The following is a 21,806-nucleotide window of genomic DNA, read 5'->3' as shown; positions in this document are numbered from 1 at the left end:
TGGCGGAAGTGACGGCCTCCCTCCCACCCCCGTCAGGAAAACTGCAGCATCCGGCATGCCTTGCAGCCGAGGGGGACTCCATTTCCCATCATGCCACACGGCGCCCGGCATGCCGCGGAACCTCCAGCCCCGCAATGGTGACCTGTTACCGGCATGCCTTGCGGCAAGCTCAACTACAAGTCCCGGCATGCCCCGCGGCTGCATCTGCTCACAGGCATTGGCGACTACCGCTCCCGGCATGCCCCGCGACGCCCTGGCCTGCGTGCACGTGGGTGGGCGGCACGAGGGTCCCCGTGAAGGCCAAGGGCGCGTGTGGCCGCCCCTGGCCCAGGCACCCCCGACCTGCTGGGAGCCGCGTGCCAGGCTGCGGCCTAGTGCCCACGCTCCAGGCAGGAGCACGCGGAGCGTCCTGGATGCATCCCGCAGCCGAGGGCCCGTCTCTCTCCCTGACTCGAGGCCTCTCTGCTGCCTCCCTCGGGTGGAGCCTGCAAGGGGAAGCCCACGTTTGTGTCCTGTAGAGGAGAATCCATTTTTAAACCTTGTTCGTGACTGTTTTATATATCCCTGCTTTTGGGTGGCGACTGGCAGGGTGAGAAACGCCGAGGTAGATGGTGATGAGCAGCGTCGTCGGGTGACCCCCCTCGCTGCTGTGCTGCCAGGCATTTGGCTCTAAAGTTTGGATGAGGCGAGAACGAACGAGGGGTGCGACTGCGCCCCGGAGCCACCCCAATTGCCGTCAAAGACATCCCTTCCCGAATCACACTTGATCTCCAGTAACTGACTGGAGAAAAGGGAGGGACGTTCTCGAGAGTGAAGGCAGGGTGGATATGCAGCTCCTCGAATGCCAAGCACCACTGCTCTGTCAGGCCTCAGGATTTCCTAATTTCACCTTCATGTCACTGTTCCTCTAGTCCCGTCTATTTGGTGAAATTAGTTCATTTTATTGTGCTGGCAACCCTTCTTCTTTTCCTCAGATGTGGGCTTTTAAGCACCCATGGAAACATGGGCTCACTTTAGTAGGATTAAGCTTCTGTCCTCTTTTGTTTCTAACTTTAATGGGATTAAGCTTCCTGTCCCCTTTTGTTTCTAATGCAAACCCCAGGTTGGGTAACCCTATAAGAAGACAAGCTGCCTTTGGGCACTCTACCCAGCTTGCTGTTGGAGTTGTACCTAGACAGAAAATGTATATGCATCATTTAGATTTTAATATTCTGGCCAATTACTGCTTTGCCTCCATCAATCCCTTTCTTGTTTTCTTTTCCTAGGCAATGAGCATTCCCATCCCCAGTGGATCTAGATGCCCTTTTTGAAAGCTGCCTCGTAGACAAATGTCTTCTGCTGTGCAAAACCATTCGACACTAAACGACTGCAGCAGAATGAAAGAATTCGAAGTCAGAATCTAGTCTCTGTCCTTCCTTGCAACTTCCAGCTGGGAAACAAGGTCTCCTCTGGCTAATTAACTGCACAGGTAAACTCCAGGAGGCAATGCTCACCCATTTCTCTTCTGGCAGAAAAATAAGTACCATTAGGAGTTACAGTAGGCTTTCCCTCTCCCATCAGCTGCACACAGAGGAGGAGGAGGAAAAACACACCAGAAAAATGTATGCGCCTGAAATGGAAAACAATAAAACGGGGAGGGGAAGACATGTGATTGGCAAACAAACAAAGGGTAGTAAAAATGATTGTAATCTGCAGGAGAGGGGATGCTGCCTTTTCACCTCTGGGCCGGGTGAGTGATGTGTGGAATGTTTTACCCAGGGAGCTGCTTGAATGGAAGTCAAACCCGGTGTCACGTGGCTCGGGATTTCAGAATACAGTAAGGCAGGGTTAGGAAGGATACAGAGAGAGAGAGGCTGCGAGGAGCGATGACAGAATTGCGCAGCTGGGTAGGGCACCTTGCCACATTAAATGCAAGAGAGCAGCAACATGATTCAGATCTTGTCCCGTGACAGCATGTGACAGCCACCGATCAGGTTGGGACAGGTAAACTGCATTGGCTTCTCTCGCCCAGGGGTAACATTATTAACAAGAGAAAGCATTTCCAAAGGTTTTTGTTTCCCAAACCCATTTTTAAACATTATTTTTGGGCAGAAAGATCCTCAAGCTTCCAACAACCTGCTAAATCCACCAGCTTCCATGTGCACCTGAAACTCCCAGACCCTGCTAGAGGTAGCAGCTTCAGCTGTTGTGGCTGGTTGCAGAATCTTGAACAACTTTATCTGAGCTCACACATGACAAAATTGAGATTTGAGAACCCATCTCAGGGGAGACAGTAAAGCCCCATCGTTCTCTTACGTTAGTAAGCAGTTATAGCTGAAGTCTAATTTGAAGGCTTTGATAATCCTAGCCATTTAGAATAAATTAATCAACAGATTCATAATGGGCCTTTCAAGACATGGACTTGGGCCCCCTAAAGGAGGCAGGCAGCTTGATTCAAGGCAAGGGCTTGGCTTTGCAAGTCACTGCCATCCTATCTTGATGGCAGATCTTGTCAGATTCTTTAGATTAAAGAGTTTTGGGGCAGGTTGGTGCCTGGCTGGGAAATGTGTGCAGAAATTCCCCAGCGCTGCAAGAAGCGCTCCTGGCCATTTAGTATGTGCTTTGTTCCTTCGGCATCAGACTTTAACCCGGTGACCTCGCCTGGGGTGCAGGAAGCCTCCTGGGAGAGTGCTCCTCTTGAGGATGGTGTTTCTAGAGGAGACTCTGGGCCATGTGACAGTCCTGCACAATCGCATGACAGCAGCTACTGGAGGGGGAATGTTAGTCTTGGTATCTCAGTCACTTTTCACCCCAGGTAAATAACTCTCTGGTTGGCCCATCTTTCTCCTTCCTTTTTAAGTGGCGACAACACCCCTCCTTACTTATCCCAAACAACAGCTGTTTTTGTGGTGCCCTAGCAGTCAGGGAAGATCTCACACACCTGTAAGGTACCTCAAGCTCTGGTTTGTAAGGGACCTATAGTAACATACCAAATGTTTTGCTGGATGGAGGAGAGGGATCAAGGGAGATAGGAGTGGGAAGGGGATGTTAGCAGCTTCCCTGCCCAGTTTTGCTGAATCTTTTCTGGGTGTCATCAGCAATTCCATCAGGAAAAGGGTTGGTTTTCTCTGTGCCAAAACAAACACCGGGCAGGAAGGGACAAATTACAGTCATGTTTGTGCTTTCTGTCTTAGCTGCCTGATTTATAGGCTTTGATTCAGCGATTAGAGATGAAAGAAAACATTCCAGAGACCAAGACCTGCACATTGCTGGGGTCTCGTGTCTGCCTTTCTGTATGAGTTACTGCAATGGGGATGGGAAACAAAAGAGGAAAATTACAGGGGGCATGCTGGTCACCACACGCTGCCTTCTCTCTCGGTATTTACTGAGCGCAATCTGTGCGCTCGGCACTGTACAGACCAGGGGAAAACAGTCCCTGCCCTAAGGTGCTGGCTGTCGAGCCAGACAAATGATAACATTTCAGACTCCTGTTTGTCTCTGAGAACAGTAACAAGGAATGTGGACTAGAGCATGAGTTTATTGCTTTGTTTTGTAGGTAAATAAGTGTGGAAGAACTCTGCTGTCTGCCAGATGATGATGATGATTTATTATGTGCATTACCATGGGGCTTTGGGGCACCGGCCATGGCCCAGGGACCCACTGTGCTAGGGCTGCACAAAGAGAGCAAAGAGGCAGGTCCTGCCCAAGCAGCTTAGTCTAAGAAGGGACAGCAGATGATGAATGCAAACAGATGGGGGAGCACGAGGAAACGATGAGCCAGTGCTGGGCAGCACGAGAAGCTGTGGTCTTAAGGCACCAGTAGCATAGTGCAAGATTCTTGTCATCATCCTGGAGGAGGGCGGTGTAAGGAGGGGTCTGACTGAGGATAATGAGGTGGCTTCACAGATGCAGTGGGGACCTCCCAAGCATGAGCAGCTGCATGGAGATGTCATGTAGAAAGCACTGGCAAACTTGAAACTTGGCCTGGATGCGAGGGCTTACAAAGAGGTCCAAGTCAAAGATAACGCCCAGGTTATGGGCTTGGTGATGGGCAGGAGAGTGGTTTTGTCGCAGCTATGGAGAGGAGGCTTTGTGGGATGAAACTAGAGCTCTGTTGTAGCCATAGCAAGCTTGGGCTGTTGGCCAGGCATCCACGTGGAAACGTGAGAACGATAAGCCAAGCATTTAGCTTGGTCGACAGGAGACCGTCGAAAGGACGAGGGATGAGGTGTCCACATGGATATGGCGGCTTCGCTCGTGTTTGTGGGTGAGCCAAGCCAGGGATGAAGGGGAGGGGGCAAAGAGAAGGGGACCTAGTACAGGCCCCTGGGGGATGCTGTAGGAGGCTGGGAGGAGGGCAAGGGAACTCCTCTGAATGGTAAATGTAAGAAGCAGTTGGGGGAAGAGAACCAGGAGCAGACAGTTGTGTAAGTCAACATTTCAAGGACGGCAACGTGGCTGACTGCTGAAGGCAGCTGAGAAGTCAAGGAGGAGGAGGATAGAGGACTGGTTCAGAGACACGGCTCAAAAGACGTCACTGAAAGCTTTGCTGGTTGGCTGTAGAGACAGCAAATGGTGGATGGGTGCTGCACCAGAAAAGAAAGGTCAGCATGGAAGAAGGGCATAGGCAGGCTCACGGAGATAGCAGTTTTATGAATCTATATGTCACTCAGGGCGATAGAGAATTGTAGTTGCGGGACACTCCCCCACCCGCACTGCGACAAGGAAGCTCGTGATTTATCCACAGTGAAACCATGGACAATGTGTGCAGCCACGTGTAACTGCTATCTATGGCTTACGAGGGCAGAAGCAGAAACTGCTCCCGAGCCCAGAGTGTAAGTGCTCTGTGCCAGCAGAAAGCAAAGAGTAACTATTCAGTATCAGGGCTGTGTATGCTTTGTGAAGCCCAAGGCCATACGATGCACCATCAAGGTGAGCGACTGCCCTTGGACAGATCTAGTGTTGAATCTCTGCGTTACCTGCATGAGGGTAGTTTACCCCCCCCGGGGGGGGGATACCAAAGGATAGTAAATATGCACGGTAGGGTCAGGCATCGCGGTGATGAGTAGTATAACTGGTCTAAAGGAACAGGCAGGTTCTGGAGCAGAGGGCGCTGGAGATGCGTCCGCAGTCCGTGTGAATGAGACTCGGCCTGGGTTCTCAGGCTAAATGTCTTTACTTCCACTCCTCCTCCTGTCTTAATCAGTTCATCTATACAGTGCCTTTGTTTTCTATTTCTTTGATTTTTTTGGGGCCTGACTCACTTCCTTATTCAGAACCATTAAAACTAGGCAAGTTAAACTAGTCCCTATGCCAGCTCTCAAGGCAGAGCTGCTGCTGCTGTCTGAGCCAGACAAGACAGCAGTACCATTTGATTTGGGAGGCACCAATAGAGCTATTTCCTTACCTGCAGTAGCAAAAGATGGTCTTCTTTCTGACCAGAAAGTAACCTAGAAGATCTGTTGCAAAGATAGGTGGGATTGTCAAGGGGCTAAACACCCAACTGCAACTGCATTTAAATAAGTCTTCGTGCCCAGCACCTTTGGATTGCTTTGGAAATCCCAGCAGTTTCGCAGTTCTGGCATTACTCTGCTCGCCCTCCCTGCATTACATGCAACATCAGCTAGCTTCACAACTAGCCTTAGCACTTCTTGTGAGTTGTGGGCTTCAGTGGTGAGGCTAAAGGTACGAGCCGCATGGCCTGCTGCTCACCTTGTTATATGGTTGATTATATTTAATATAATGACTAATTACAAAAAAAAATCCCTTTTGCAAGAGTTTGCATGAATAGAAGTGATGGACTGGAACCTCAGGCTCCGACTCCTCTCATTTCTGCATTGAGCTTTGAAACCATCGTCTTTGGCATCACTTCAGCATGCTGGACAGAAGCAGCATCAAAAACGCCCCCCCCGTCACAAGGCTGCTGTGTACTCCAGCAAAGCTATGCACAGACCTTCATTGGAAAAAACCCAAGTGGCCAAACATGTCATTCTGCGGTTTTCCACGTGACCACGGTTTGCTTTGTTTTTCTCCTTTGCTGGCGTTATGGCACCTAGGCACTTTGGAGATCTGTGAGATGACAACAATCGTATTGCGCATACGCAAAAGGGCTGGAAACGAACCAGCGATAACGTGTTCCTGCCGGGACTCGAAGCGAGCGAACACCCGGAGACCCCAAAGCAGCACTTCTGTTGTTCGGCTAAAGGAGGCTGCCCCGAAACTAGACCCACCGTTTCATCCGCAATCTACTGAAACAGCGCAGTCGCTCTGGACTCCTCAGCTGCGTTTTTGATTTGTTACAGGCTGGAACCGGCCTAGAAACCCGAACACGTCAGCACTTTGGATCGGGCATTCGTGGCTCTGCTTGTTACCGCTTGAACCTTGCTTTAACTTCGATGGCAAAGAAAGGGAAAAGCGGTCGGGCTGGTCCTCTGCTCATGTGGTCAGACTAGCTCAACCGGTAACTGAAGAGACATGCCTTTCCTCTGAAAGGGCAAGATGGGTCGTCCCCCACCCTCGCTTCCCTTCCCTACAACGTTTCCCTTCGCTTACTGAACAAACACCAGATCGGTCGGGCAGGGGCAAAACTTGCGCAGCGCGAGGCTCGAGACCAGACGGGCCGGGGCTTTCCAGCCTGGAGAAGGTGACTGGGGGGACCAACAAAACAGCCATGGCGTGGGGAGAGCGGACTGCGGTTTCGTATTTGCCACCTCTCGCAGGGCCGGCCGCACACGGGAAGCTGGTTGAAAGCCGGCAAAAGGAGGCTCTCTTCCGCACAGCGTCTGGTTCGCGGTGGAGCTCGTTGCCAGATGTTAGTGGGGACGTAACCAGACCGAGACAGGAATAGCCCCGGGGTGTTCGGCCCCAGGTCTGGCCACCGCGCCTCTGCTGCCAGATGTCCAGACCTGTGGGGCCCGATCCTGGTGCACGGGGCTGGGCTGAGCAGGGATGGGAGTGACGCTCCGGAGCCTGGTTCTGCTCTGTGGGCCAGGTGGGGCTCCAGGGCCCGATCCTGGTATGCTGGGCTAGGCAGGGCCCGATCCTGGTGCACAGGGCCCAATTCTGGTATGATGGGTAGGGCCTTTGGGCCGGATCCTGGTGCACAGGGCCCAATTCTGGTATGCTGGGCAGGGCCTTTGGGCCGGATCCTGGTACACAGGGCCTGATCCTGTTATGCTGGGCTGGGCAGGGCCCGATCCTGGTGCAGAGGGCCCAATTCTGGTATGATGGGTAGGGCCTTTGGGCCCGATCCTGGTATGCTGGGCTGGGCAGGGCCCGATCCTGGTGCACAGAGCCCAATACTGGTATGCTAGGCAGGACCCTAGGGCCCGATCCTGGTATGTTGGGCTGGGCAGGGCCCCAGGGCCCGATCCTGGCACGTGGGAGGAGGTGGGCGGGGCCCCAGGGCGGCCGGGAGTGAGGCAAGATGGCGGCGGCGGAGCCGGCAAGAGGGACCTCGGGAGTGGCATACTTGGTCGGGTCGGAAGGGACCTGAGATCGTGAAGTCCGACCCCTGCCATGGCAGGAAGGGATGCTGGGGTCAAACGACCCCGGCCACATGTTCAGCCTCCTTTTGAAGCCCCCCAGGGTAGGAGCCAGCACCACGTCCCTTGGAAGCTGGCTCCAGATCCTAGCCGCCCTGACTGTGAAGTCGCGTCTCCTGATGTCTAGTCTGAATCGACCCTCTGCCAGCTTGTGGCCGGTATTTCTAGTCACTCCCGGTAGCGCTGGGGGGAACGGGGACTCCCCCAGTGCCTGCTGGTCCCCTCTGACTAGTTTATAGACGGCCACTAGATCCCCCTCAGCCTTCTCTTGTGGAGGCTGAACAGGTTCAGGTCCCGTCGCCTCTCCTCGTAGGGCCTGCCCTGCTGCCCCTGATCATGCGGGTGGCCTCCTCTGGCCCCTCTCCATGCTGTCCACATCCCTCCTGAAGTGCGGCACCCAGACCTGGACGCAGTACTCCAGCTGCGGCCTGACCAGTGTCGCATAGAGTGGGAGGATCACCTCCTGGGCCCTGCTCGAGATGCATCTGTGGATGCACGACAAAGTGCGGTTGGCCTTCCTGACCGCGTCCCCACGCTGTCGGCCCATGTTCATTTTGGCATCAGTAATGACTCCAGGATCCTTTTCTGCCTCTGCACTGCCGAGAAGGGAGTTCCCCAGCCTGTAGGTATGCTGCTGGGTCTTCCTCCCCAGGTGCAGCACCTTGCACTTGTCAGTGTTGAACCCATCCTGTTCTCATCCCCCCACCCCTGTAACCTGCCTAGGTCCAATTGCAACCTATTCCTCCCTTCTAGCGTGCCCACTTCCCCCCACATCTTAGTGTCATCCGTGAATTTGAACAGGGTGCTTTTTACCCCCTCGTCCAAGTCACTGATGAAGATGTTGAACAGCACAGGCCTGAGGACCAAGCCCTGCCCACATCTCTCCAGGTTGAATAGGACCCGTCCACCACCACCCTCTGGGTGCGGCCCTCCAGCCAATTGGCAACCCATCTATGTGTGTAGGTGTCAACACCACAGTCGCCTAGTTTTTTTAACGAGAATGGGGTAAGAGACCATGTCAAAGGCCTTCCTAAAGTCCAGAAAGACTACGTCCACCATGACGCCTGTATCCGAGGATTTTGTGACCTGGTCGTAGAAGGCCACCAGGTTGGTCTGACAGGACCTGCCTCTAATGAACCCGCGTTGATTGCCCCTAAGCAGAATCTCCCCTGCTGGTCCTTTGCAGATTTGCTCTTGGATAATTTTCTCAAAGAACTTCCCCAGGACCAAGGTAAGACTAACGGGCCTATAGTTTCCTGTGTCCTCCCTTTTTTGAAAATGGGGACCACACTGGCCCTTTTCCAGTCCTCTGGCACCTCACCAGAGCACTACGAGTGCTCATAAGGTGTTCAAGATGAGGCTAGACAAGCATCTTACAGAGCTCGTCTGACCCCAATAACTTCCTGCCCACAGCAGGGGACCAGGCTTGATGATGTAGCAGGTCCCTTCTGGTCGTTTGATTCTATGATTTGTTGCCAGACTTCCATGGTCTTGGGTCCCAGATCCTTGATGTACCCATGCCTGGCACCCCGAGTCTCCAACTGAGGGTAGGGCCCCCATGTACTAAGCACTGTGCACATGTGGAAAGATACAGGCCCTGCCCTACGTACCTTTTAGTCTAAATGGTTGTGAGAGGAAGCAGGCACCTGAAGGCGAGCATCCTAGGTCACGCAGCAGGTAAATACTTGGCAGAGCCAGCAGCAGTAGAACCTCAGTCGCCTGCCTTCTGCCCCAGTTTGCTAGACAATCCCGTGTTCCCTAGTTCAAGTGCCTGTCACGTTCCTGGAGGAGTCTGGTGGAGTCCACAGGCACAAGCAGAACTAGCTGTCCTGGCCAAACTCCGCAGCTCAGGTCCTCATTTAAAAAAAACAACAGAGAAACCCAAGAGCAGGCTGCTTGTGAGTGCCTTGCTCGCTCCCTACCCTTTGTAATAGTGCTAATGCTTTGCCTACCCTTAAGCACTTTGCCATTTTAACTGGGGCATTATAGTTTATTTTTGGACACAGTAATGCTGTGATAGAAATGCTTATACTGCTGCTTTGCTTTCTGAGCTAAATAACAATAATATAGCGGTACAGCTCCAGGACTGGTAATACTAAAGCCGAGCCTGCACTAAGCCTTCTGCTGAAGGCCGCAGCTGGAGTACTGAGTCCAGTTTTGGGCCCCTAAATTGAAAAAGGATGTGGAGAAGCTTGAGAGAGTGCAGAGGAGAGCCACGCACATGATCAGAGATCAGGAGAACAGACCTTATGATGAGAGGCTGAGATCCATGGGACTCTTCAGCCTGGAAAAGCGCAGGCTCAGGGGCAATCTGGTGGCCACCTATAAGTTTATTGGGTGTACATCAGGATCTGGGGGAACGTCTGTTCACCAGAGCCCCCAAGGGATGACAAGATCGAACGGTCACAAACTCTGTCGCAACCGATTCAGGCTGGACATAAGGAAGAACTTCTTTACTGTCCGAGCCCCCAAGGTCTGGAATAGACTGCCACCGGAGGTGGTTCAAGCACCCACTTTGAACGCCTTCAAGACACATTTGGATGTTTATCTTGCTGGGATCCTATGATCCCTGCTGAGTTCCTGCCCCTGGGGCAGGGGGCTGGACTTGATGATCCTTTAGATTCCCTTCCAGCCCAAAAGTCCATGAAATCTATGATACAGTTTACGTCCATGTAGGGTTTACGTATGTGTGCGTGCATTTATTCTAAATGAAAATGTTATACCAGCAAAACCCCTAGGCTTGATGTAATTAGCAGCACAAAAAGAGCATTTAAGCATACAGTTAATTTTGCTCAAGGAAGCTGCAGTTACTTGTCAAGGCTGCTCTGCCCCAGGGCAGGGTTTGCTAGTATAGCCAGACCAGTAGACATCTTCTAGAGTGTGCACAAGCCTGTGCCTACACTAAAGTCTATGGCATAGCTCTGCTGGCAGGAATCGCGCTGTTTATTGGCACAGCAAAGCTTTTAAATGTAGATTAGGCCTTAGTTTATTGACAAAAGCTAGTTCTAGCCCTGTTAGTACTGTGTAATCAATACAGGTATTGGAGAGCAATATGGAGACGGTCAGATCCAGGGACTTTAGGCTTGTTTAAAATATATCACAGTGACTGATCAATTGTTCTGCTTTTAGATCTCTGAATTGCTTTTAACTGCAGATGTCAGGGGTTCAGCATGGAATGTTCCTCCCAATCCTCTGTAATTGCTTGGGCAATTGCTAATTGCTGCCTGCTCTAGCCCTGGGCCACATGTTATTTGTACAGGATTGCTGAACTCACTGAAGTGCTATCGCAGGGTGATTGCATAAACTCTAGGAGGCCTCTGTTAGGAGATTGTTGAACTGTGCTTCCTGGTCTCCCGCTAGCCAGGTGTTGGGCAGTCTGAATATTTGAAGCGTGTAGGTTGCAATCTAGATTATTTTAGCCCCTTTTTTTTTTTTTTTTTTTTTTTTTTGGTAATGTTGCATCACTGATTGCATAATGGGAACAGCAGCTAAGACATTGGACTCGCCCCATGGCAAAAGTCCACTGGGTCATGAGAACTGGATGAAAAGAGGGAGATCTGCAGATTCAGGAGCTGCTTTTGCACACAAAATCTCTGAGCTGGCTTGTCTGTCTCTCTCCCAAGACTGGCTCTGCAGCAGTGGACGGCACGCTTCAAAAGTCCCGGGGTGAAGCACAGCCGTTTTTGTCTGTCCCTTTTGAATATTAAATGCTGTCATTTGCTCTACAGTCGAAATGTACTAAACCTAAGGATGCAAGTTACAGTAGCGTCTCTGTGCTGCGGTTGCAAAAGTCTTTAAATGCCTTACCCTAGTTTTCGATGTAGCTCACAAGTAGAATGAAAAGGGTGGAGGAGTCGATCCTCCACCCATGTTGAACAGCTGTGTTGAACAGCCAGTGGGAAGCAGGGGAAGGAGTCAAGGTACCTTTTTATCATTATAATCTGTTTTAGCTGTAAACAGCTCTCTTCTGCCAGCCTGCTCCTCTCCAGTACCTGCTTCCTCACCGTGGTCACGCTGCTGTTTCGGGCAGTTAATATCCTCCCCACCATTTGCATTTCTGCTTGTCTTAAACACCTGTGTTACAGGAGTGGCCGTCACTCTTTAACATAGATACTCTTACAACCCCTCCCGCAAGGCAGGTATTATCCCTCCCATACAGATGGGAAATTGAGATATGCAGAGGCAAAGGCCCCAGTATTAGGGGTCCAGTTCCCCCTGATTTCTAAGTAGGAGTTGGTGTCAAGGGACCTTTGTGTATCTGGATCCAGGTGACTTGCCGAGTGTTGACTGGAAGCCAATGGAAGGGAATTAGCTTCGGCTTTGGAGGGCCAGGGTTAACATGCTGACCACTGAGCCATCCTCAAGGAGTAAGAGCGTTTGCAACAACTTATTCTGTCCCTTTGTAAAGAGACCCTACAAATCACAAAGCTGCCTTCTCTGACGGTTTTTATCTGATGCTATTACAAGCAGTACTTGGAAGTCCTATAAATGAAGGTGATCAAAGGAGAAGATGCTGTGCTGTGAATCTGACAGAGCTTTGTTGTACGCTCACTTCCCCTTGGTGCGGCCCTTTGACATATGCAGGGGAGGAGAGGGAAGTTCCGCATGGAAAAGCCTGACTCTAAAACCACAAGAAATGTCAGGGTGCTCGGACGCGGGTGGAGGAGCTGGGAAGTTTATTTCCTATATGTCTGTGCAAACAGAGTGGGTTTGAAGTCAATGCTGAGTCGGTCTCTCTGGGAAGAGTGGCCCCAGTAATGAGAACCCTTGGGCATGGCCTCTTAAGGGATAGGCTGAGGATGAGGGTGTTTTGCCCTCTTCCTTCACAGGGCTGGCAGACATGACTTCATGAAATCCACTCAATTCAGCTTATTAATGGAAAGAGCCTAGGCAGGCTGGGCAGTCTTGCCGCAGCTGTATCCTACATGAAGTTGTATTCAAACCAAACCAAAATCAGTGGTGCCCTAAGTGCCACCTTCTGTTTGTGGATTGAAAACCGTGAAGCTAATGAGTGGCCTGTTAGACACTTTCTGGACCAGGACGGAAGCATAGTTTCTGTCCTGGAAAGGCAAGGATCCCAGCATCGTTAAAAAGCTATTGCATGGCTGATTGTGCCACAGAGCTGAGGGGCTGCAGCTTCCTGTTTCCATGGCATGGGCAGCGAGGAATAGGTTAAAGCTGGGGTTTTAAAATCCTCCATGTATCCCAATGCATTTGTCTCCTGCAGACTCAAAGATGGCTGGGACCAGAGCACTGCGAGGGCCAGCAGCAGGGAGCAAAGGCTGGACTCCTGCTCTTGTTTGCCAGCAGACGTGTTTTCAGATGAACAGTTAATGACCCCCGGAGAAGGGTCCTGTTGCATTTCAACAAGTTTCAGGTAATGAAGAGCCTGCTGGGCCCATGTAAGATGAACTCTGCCTGCCTGGGTGGCTCCTGTCCTTGTTCTCTGGCCTTGTTCAGAACTTGCAGGTCATTCTTTCACAATAGTGCTGCTGCCTGTAACGTGTTATTACTCCGACACCAGGGATTGGGGATGAAAGCCTCTGCACCTCTCCTCAAGCTAACCGTCACGTGTCCCGTCTGATCCAATGATCTAATTAGCCAAAGAGCTTAGTGTCACTTCTGAGCTTGTGTACGGAGTTTATCTTTGGCTTAGTGGGTTGGTGAGAGCTGTTCCCAGCCCCCTGGATGCAGACTGGTATGACAAGCTTGTGTAATGGGAACTCTGGCTTCACCCAGGAGTCCCTGTACCGTGTCCTTGTAAGGACATGCTGCATGCACTGTTTGCCACGGTCCCCAGTCCTCGTTGCATGGGTTGGGGTAGGTACATCGACTTGTGTCCCTCCCCCACAGCTTATCTGAATTGCCCGAGAGCAGAGGGGCTCGCTGTCTGCCCCTGCGCTGCTCTCAGGGCTAGTGATGGTAGAGGCTGCCTCAGGAATAGGAAACAAGGGCAAACGGTTTCCAAGGTGCCCCCATACAACAGTAGACATACATTAAAAGTGAGGGCAAGTTGGATCTGGGAGTACAGCAGCTTTCCTTGATCACCTCTGCCCTTGTTTGGGGGAACAACTGACCTAGAGTTTGATGTCAGAGGGCAATTTAAACACTCCTCTCTCAAGCACCTGTTGTGACTTACAGCAGGGTCAGGGCATGAGTGTGTTGAGTCGATGGCCTGTGCGAGGCCTGGTTGTGGTTCAGGCCTCCATCTCCCAGTCTTCTCTTTCTAGCAGCACTGGTGGTACGCTCCAGCACTAGTAAGTGCTTTGCCATTCGGGTGCTGCTGTGTACAGGTGTTGATGGCGCTTGATGTTATTTTATTGCCTATACATTAAGTATGAAGACATCCTGCTCCAGCAGGGAAAGGATTCTGGTTGTTAAAGCGCTATTGCTGAGGGAAAGCTGAGTCCTGGCACCAGGCAAAATGCTCGCTTATTTGTGTGTGTTCCCATTTTTGTTTAATTAAAAAATGTATTAAGAGCTTCATTAACTTATTCTAGCCTCTTAGCTCCTCCTGCAGTGCAGTCTTAATACTGAACCTCGAATATTGCCCAGAGCTTTTTCATTTCCCTGTAGGGGCTGTAGCTTTATGAAGTTTCCTGGAAAACTAACCGATCTCTTGTACAAATAGTGTCTGTTTTTGCATTTGCCCCAGTATGACAAGGTAAGAACTGTCTGGCTCCATTGCTGGGTGTCTAGACTAGGGAGTCAGTTTTAGAAAGGTGATGTCTGGTCACTTCTTGAATGCAAGTCCACTTAGGTCAAAGGGCTGATCATGGTGAAGGATGGCTACACATGTCCACATATAACTTCCTTTTTATTCTTTATTCGTCTTGCATACAACTTTACTTTACATGTTTTTTTAGCAAGTTCATCCAGCAATTTTGTTAGAGAAAGCGTCGATGCATTTCGGACCCAAGAGCGGAAGGATGAGTGAGCTGTGCCGGTCTAGCCTTCTGCCTGCTGTTTACAAAAGCAGAGTGTTCCTAAAAGGCAGTATTTACTCCAGCCTCTGTGGATTCCACTGTCTACCCCTGGTTTTTTGGGATTGGGTGGATTGAAAAAATAAATTATCTTTGAAAGTAACGTCTGGTAGAAATCCCATGGCTCTGCAAGCAGGGCTCTGACAGAGCTGGAAGGTTGTTCTGGATAACGACATGTAACCTGGCAATCCCCAGCGGCCCACTCTATTATCGCGGTGTTGCTTGGCTTTTGTTGAAGTCTAAGACTGCAAATGTCCATATTGCGCTTGCTCCAGGCAGCACAAGCCACCTATTAATAAGGTTTGTTATGGACCTGGACAGAACGGGGGACTCACCCAGGGCAAAGTGCTGAGGGCTGCAGAAGCTGGCTACAATGTGTGACTGGAACTCAATGATTTGCCTGGCATTGGGATCACAAACACGGTATGTTTGGTATGACATGTGGTATCCAAGTGGAAAGATCTGGATTTTTGGCAGCAGATTCGGGCAGTCTGGGGGAAGAGGAGGGGCATTAACTACTGCTCTGTGTCTGTGGGAGGAAAGAGGGATTGCAAAGGGAAACAGGTGTTTCTCTGCTGAACTGAATTTACAGTCCCTGTGTATCTTCTCTTCTCCTGCAGGCTCACGGGCTGTGGGGGAAACTTTCAGGCAGCAGGGAGTGGGCCTCACCTTCTTGGTCTACACATTTGGTTGTGGATGCTTTAGAAAGCCCTGTGCCCAAAGGCACCTAGAGTCCTGATCTCTCTCAAGCTCATTGTTCGCTCACTTACTCTTAGGGGGCTGCACTTAACAGGCCTGTTGGCTGGTGATCTTTGCTGCTGGAGTTCTGTTTCTGGCTTCTGAATCAGCCAGTGCTGGGGTACTGGGAAGTGTGTCCAGCCCTTGCAGAAGGAGCACAGCCAGAGAGCTTCCATCAGCAGATGCCCCTTGGCCTCTAAGGTTTGGTCTGTGCTAGAAACTTTTGTTAAGATAGCAATGTCGATTAGGAGTGTGGCTTTCTAAGAGAGATTCCTGCACCCGCAAAATACTTATATGCAGTCCATGCCATCAAGAAATGGCACAGGTATCTGTAATCGTACACCTAACAGACTGTGCTGTCAAAACCTCTTGTAGACATGGGCACGCTGGGGGAAGGACTCGTGCTGGTAATCTCTTGTCCTGCAGTGGTTGATTGCTGGTCATTCCAGCTTTCCAGCCATGAGCTGGGCGGTAGGGCTCCACATGAATTAGGGGAAGAAGCCAGGAGTGTGTCCCTAAGGAGAAGGAAACTAGTATCAGCGACTGAGGTGCTTCAGAGGTGAGTCTTTAAAATTAAGATCAAACAGTAACATTTAGCTTGGGTGCTCTCTCTGGCTGCTGTGTGTTCACAGCTTCCTACTTAGAATTTCAGACTAGGCCACATTCAATGCTGGTGAACAGGCTGCTTCGGAGTGCAGGCAGGAGTTGCATCGGCTTATGACATTGGCAGAGTTCACCTCTCTCTCTGTTTGTGTCTCTCTCCTTTATTGCTTTGTGTGGGAAGAGGGCCACAAGCAGCCTATTAATGCAGCATGCTGAGAAACAAACTGGTAACATTGCCCCCACGAACACATGCAGCATCAGTTGCAAGCAAGGAAGATGGGACAGAATTCTTTATGGATGGGCAAAATGGGAAATACAAACAGGAGAGAGCCAGGAAAAGATGTCTCTGCAAGCAAGAGAGTCGGTCTTGCTGTGTGGGGTTACAAAAATGCTTGCTCTTCTGGTTTTTCTGGCCTAGATTGGTCACAGTCTTGAATCAGTGTCCTGTGTGGTGTGTTCCATATGCCAGGCTCTGCAGCGAGGGCTCATATCCTTATGCTTTGCTTGATGGATGGTAACTCATGACTAAATACTGCTGTGTTGTACTGCTGCGTTAGCACGTGCACGAATACATCAGGAGTTGGACTAACCTGTCTAAGAACTCCAGAGCAGACTTGACCCGTAGGCTCAAGTCAGTGGCTCTCTCTGGAAGTTAGAGAACTGCTCTTTGTTGCTGGAGGGATTTTGCTATCAGTAGAGCTGGCAAGGCTGGATTTTGGGGGTGTGCCAGACCTCACAGTGCCCTTTCATCCCTTTTAACAGCCTGGCTGGGGAGGTTAGACAATGGATCTTCAGCGGACCTTGTCTTGAGTTTTTGGTTTGCAGTGGCCGTGCTGAACTGAAAAGGTTAGAAAGTAGTTGTGTGTTTGAGGGAGGGAATGCTTCTCAAAAAATATTTTTTTTCTTTTATCCCACAGCACTGTGCTCACCGAATTCCTTCTTTTTTCAGCATCCAGGTGGAGAGGAAGTTTTGCTTGAGCAGGCTGGGAGAGATGCCACAGAGAGCTTTGAGGATGTTGGACATTCGATAGATGCCAGGGAAATGCTCAAGCAGTACTACATAGGAGAGGTTCACCCGGTAAGGAGGAACTGGTTGTGATGTCCTTCTTTCCAAGTACACTCTGTGTGTGTGTGTGTGTGTGTGTGTGTGTGTGTGTGTGTGTGTGTGTGTGTGAGTGAATGCAGTACTGACTGTAGAGCTCCTTACATAACCCAGCAGGCAGTTTCATCAAGGTCTGTTATCACAGTGATGAGTTGTGTACTACTTTTCCCCAGCAAAAGAGATCATATGATGTAACAGAGGGTACTTAAAATTAAAAGCTGAACCAATCCTTTCTCTTCCATCATCCAGAAATGACTTTTGGCTGCAGTTCAGTCCATGGTATTAAAAAAGTCCCTCTGGGCTGATTTAGCACCCTGAACTTTTCCTTACAATGTGAGTCAGGATGTTAAGGTGGTGTGGGATAGCTGGTAACATACCTCTGCCCTCAGCCTGATTTGATTTTTAGGAGGTTAAAGCCAGCACTTTTCAGGTGCTGAAGGCTTGGTTACATGAGAGATGAAGTCAAAATAATCCAAGCAGTGGCTCAAGCGGTGTCGGCTGTGTGCATGCTGATTCTCCCCTGGTGACTGAAAACTTCTTTCCAAAAGGTTAAATTACAGTGTTTACTCTTTTCTCTTCTTCCCCTTCCCAACAGTGTGACCATAAAAATGAAGGCTCTAAGGTAAGATCTCAGTGTTCATTTGTTTTGTTTTCTTTGTTTCTTTTCCTGCTTAAACCTAATGTGGAGGGGCCTGTGCTATGTTCAGTTAGCAGATGTTCCATTTTCACACTATGTGGCATTAGGCTGCTTTTGTTTTTAACCTAGGCGAGAAATGTTATGTCAAGAACAGAGGTTGGGTGGTTTGGTGAAGACCTCTGGAAAGAGCGTGGCGAAAATAGAGTAACAACCTGAACCTGACAGCCTGATCCTCAGTGGAAGTAGGGGCTCTCTGCAGTGCTGGTACCAGTAGGAAGTGAAACTGGTCTCTGTGTTCTTTTGGGGTGGGTGTTGGTGGTATTCTCACCTTTTATTCCCCAGACCATTTTTGCACTTTTATCAAGAGCCAGTGCGTTGGCCTTGGTGTCCTGCCACAGTCCAACTCTAGCAACTGGAGCTAACAGAATTCCCTTGAAATGGTAAGGGAGACAGGATCTATCTTCTTTTCCCATCCTGGGATCTTCTGTAATGTTGCTATGCCTGTCCAGGCAATGTAGCTGCCACCTTCCAGCCAGGGTTAGCTGTGCTACATTGGCAGGGAAAGTGATTCTTGCATATGATGAGCTGCTAGACAGAAATTCCAGCGTTTAGAACAGAAATGAAACTACCAGGGATGTCCTAACCCCTCTTCCTTCAGAGTAATGCAGATTCCTCTGGATTTGTTTTGTGAATCCAGTACATAGAGCAGGCAGACTGAACATGGGGGAGACTTGCAGGGTCAGCACACCTCAGGAGTTCTGCAGCAGACAGCCCAGGTGGATGTAACGTTCTGTACTGTGGCCCAAACTGCAGAGCAAGTGGAATGAGTTTTGGTAAAGGTGAGGCATGTTTAATTCTGATCTGGGCACAGAAGTTCTTGCCTGGGGCATAGAGAGGAGCTGCTTGCTGTCTTGCAATCCTGGCTGTGAGAGGCGCTAGTCTCTCCTTCTATATTGTTCTACTTCACCAAACAATTCAGTCATTCAGAGGGAGAAGATTAGAATAATTGTTCAAACACGAGTTCTGAGCATTATGTGCGTTATCTGTGTATTGTCCTTTTTTTTTTAATCCCCATTCCCCTGCTTGTGTCAATATGGATTTGGAGTGAGCATGATGTCCTAGTTAAGTTTATTGAACTTGTCCTAAGAACATCACCTTTGATTGCAAACATGATGTGCAGGGAGGTGCCCTAGTAACCCAAAAGATGTTCCCCCAGAAGTCAGGAAAGCCTTAATTGCCCTGTATTAGCAGCCCTTGAAAGGACTTGCGCAGACCATATTAATGTCTGGAGAGGCCAGAATAATGCTACATCATTAGGTTAAAGACCTTCAGATGTGGAAACCAATTGCGCCTGTTACACAGTCCACTGCAGACCCCTCAGAGGTACAGTGTCTTATGGTAGCCCAGCAGGTGCACATGTGGGGAGATCCCTGCAGGATCAGCTGTTTGCATGTTGGTGGCTGGCAAGCTGGAGGGGGGTGCCATGCATTAATACTGTTGTTTGCAAATGCAGGCATATAGTGGTAGGTATTTACCTTGCTTCCTGGCCTAGAAACCTAATTCTGTGATAGTTCATTCTAAGTACAGGACAATATCACTGATATCTGTAGTACAAATGACACAGCGATTGAGTATTTCCCCTTAATCTCTCATGTGTTTCTAAGGTGCCTGTCACCTCAGTATGTCATACGTTGTATTTTAACCCCTTGAGTAACATTTGGGTAACTAGTGTTATCTGACTGGCCTCTTGAATATGACTGGAATCTACTGGTCCTCTGCAGAAAAGGAAAGGGAGCCTCTCCATCCTAATTTCCCCTCTGCTGGGCCTAGGTTCACATCTTTGCTCACTGCTGATTCAGTGTGTAGCAGAAAGCCCTCTTTTCCTCTTGCCTGCATTTGCTCTCCCCTCTTTGGATATGTTTCTCTTTTTCTACCTATTCTTCCTTCCTCTCTCTTTCACTTTAAGATAAGAAATTGTGTTTTAAAATTTGTATGTGTGCATTTTGTATCTCCCCTTGTAGTTTGGTATTTTTATCTATTTGTGTGCCATGGCATTTGTAGCTTATATTTTATACTCCTCACCTTTCAACTTTCAACTGAATGTGTTTAGTTTCATAAGTAAGTTATACATTGTAACAATGTTAACAAGGGCAGGAATCAAACTGCCCTTCCCTGTATCAGGCTGGCCTCTGAAAGAGCGAGTGAATCAGTGATTGAATGTGTAACATGGAAGCAGGCAGCAATTATCACCTGGAAGCTGCAGACCAGCCAACGGAAGAACTCAATAGAAGACAACGTAACAACCAGGAAATCTCTAAACCTCACTGATCAAGGGCTAGAAGCCCTGGCCTGAGTTAACGCCAGAGACCAACTTTTGGGCTGAATATCTCCAGATCGACCACTCCCAAAGACAGATGCTGTCCAGTAGCCACCGAGGGGGGGGGAGTCCCACGAGGGTCAATGACCCCTGGATTGGGCAAACCTGAAAACAGGGGAGTCACCAAAGTCTGCCAGGGACAAATAAAAAGCAGTGAAAAGTGACCCTCAGTGGCGCCCTCTTGATCTCCAACTCGACCAGACCTGTCCAGCCAGAAGGACCAGCCGGCGACCCCCTTCTGGAGGATAACACCACGCTGAAAGAAGCCTCGACTGGCCATCGACGGCAGACTCCAGCGCTTGTAGGATAGGTATACCTGACTCTGTAGCCTGCTACTGTGTGTGTGTGTGTGTGTGTGTGTGTGTGTGTGTATATGTGTGCGTGTGTGTGTGTGGGGACCAGCCCAAGGTTTATGATTACAGTGTTTCAATCCGCCTAATAAACTAGAATTTTAAGGATCCCGAGTTGGACATTTGTAGCCAACAAGTGCTGGCTTCATCACTTTAGCTATGTGCTTGGGAAAGGGCTCTTCTTGTGCGTCTGGAGAAGTGATAAAATCCTCCACTTACAACTCAAGCAGTGGAGAAATGCAGTGGAGTGCCAAGCGGTGCTCCCACTCTGCCCGTTCCTTTATTAGATGCCTCTTAGCCTAGCCCAAGATGAGCGCAAGATATACAAAGTCTGTTCGCAGGCCTTGACCAGCTCCTTCAAATGGTGGCATCAAAAAGGGCTGATGGAGCTTCTTTATTGTTCCCATTTAGCATTCTCATAGCTAGAGTCTTCTTTTGAGAACTTGGTTATCCCCTACAGATGTGCAGCACATGCTGACATGTAGTGTGCTCTGGCACACTAACTAGAAGAGATTATGGTGTTTGGATAAGAGTTTAGGTCTTCTTTTGGAGGACTATTAAAAGGAGACTGAAAAAAGCAAGCTGTGGTGCCAGAAGAGGAATAACACCAGAGATTCTGTGGTGTGCTTAGGTATCTAGAGCCTAAAAATCCCCTTCTTCACTTAATGTGGAATAGGACAAGCTGTTGAAGACTGCTTTTCCCCTACCTCAGCACAACTTTCACTCTGGTAACTGATTTATTTATGTCTTGAGGCCTCGTGTATTCTGTCTTGAGGGCTGTGGGTCTCTAGTGCTGCTCTCTTAGACTTCAGTTTCTTTCTCCTAGTCACCGTTTGTGGAGGGAAGCATACCTGAAGGATGGCTGGGTTGAACAGGGAGCCCTACATGCACAGTTTGTGCTCTAGTCACATTGTGTAGCTCAGACAGGTTTTTAGTGCATTGGGGAGCTGGCAATTCCATGCTCAAGACAGTAATTTTCTCTGACATCAGCTTCATGCCTGAACTTTGGGGAAGTCCTCCAAGAGCACTTGAGCCTCCATTTAAGTACAGCTGTTGCTCTTGGTTGCACTGGTATGTGATCTCATCCTCTGATGTTTAGTAAATGTCCTGGAGACTGCTCTCTGGCACAGATCTTGGTCCAGATGTGACCAGGCCCCTTTAGTTTGGGTGAGTGTCAACACGCAGCTCTCTTGATCACTGCTGTTCCTTTTCCTTCATACTGGGTGGTTCTGCATTTGGAGCTGGCATATTTATGCAGCTCTTCAGTTCAGAGGTGGTGCCAGGTAAGAGTGCTGGAAGGAATGGGAATGGAAAAGGGCAGAGGTGATGCATAGGGGGTGCATGTGCACCCTCTGCACATGGTGGTTCACCCCCTACAAAAAGGTACTGCTGACACTGTTGGCAGCGCCTGTGGGCGGTCACCTCCTGACACCCCACCGGCGGCTGCCAGCAGTGTCTGCGGGAAGTCCACAATCCCTGCTGGCTGCCACTGC

General features: G+C 49.8%; 1 protein-coding gene and 1 long non-coding RNA gene across 3 annotated transcripts in view; both read left to right on the top strand.

Moving 5' to 3' along the window:
* The first annotated feature begins 288 nt into the window (after window positions 1-288).
* On the top strand, window positions 289-7,390 carry LOC106722411. 2 transcript variants are annotated; one of them, XR_003095068.1, is made up of 3 exons: window positions 289-541; window positions 1,266-1,468; window positions 5,756-7,390. It is a non-coding gene; the product is annotated as an uncharacterized LOC106722411 (long non-coding RNA). The 2 variants fall into 2 exon arrangements; XR_001358364.2 differs by having other exon boundaries at window positions 289-589.
* Window positions 7,391-15,621: 8,231 nt separating this feature from the next.
* LOC102378470 (cytochrome b5 type B) overlaps window positions 15,622-21,806 on the top strand; it is a 12,565-nt gene continuing 6,380 nt past the window's right edge. Inside the window, exons 1-3 of the mRNA XM_025209141.1 lie at window positions 15,622-15,651; window positions 16,797-16,925; window positions 17,545-17,712. Coding sequence (XP_025064926.1) covers window positions 15,622-15,651; window positions 16,797-16,925; window positions 17,545-17,712 — 327 coding nt within the window. The remainder of the gene's footprint in view (window positions 15,652-16,796; window positions 16,926-17,544; window positions 17,713-21,806) is intronic.

Source organism: Alligator sinensis, unplaced genomic scaffold, assembly GCF_000455745.1.
Source record: "Alligator sinensis unplaced genomic scaffold, ASM45574v1 scaffold255_1, whole genome shotgun sequence".
NCBI classification, from domain to species: Eukaryota; Metazoa; Chordata; order Crocodylia; family Alligatoridae; genus Alligator; species Alligator sinensis.
Note: the sequence above shows the minus strand (reverse complement) of the source record. Positions and strands in the feature narration are given on the sequence as shown.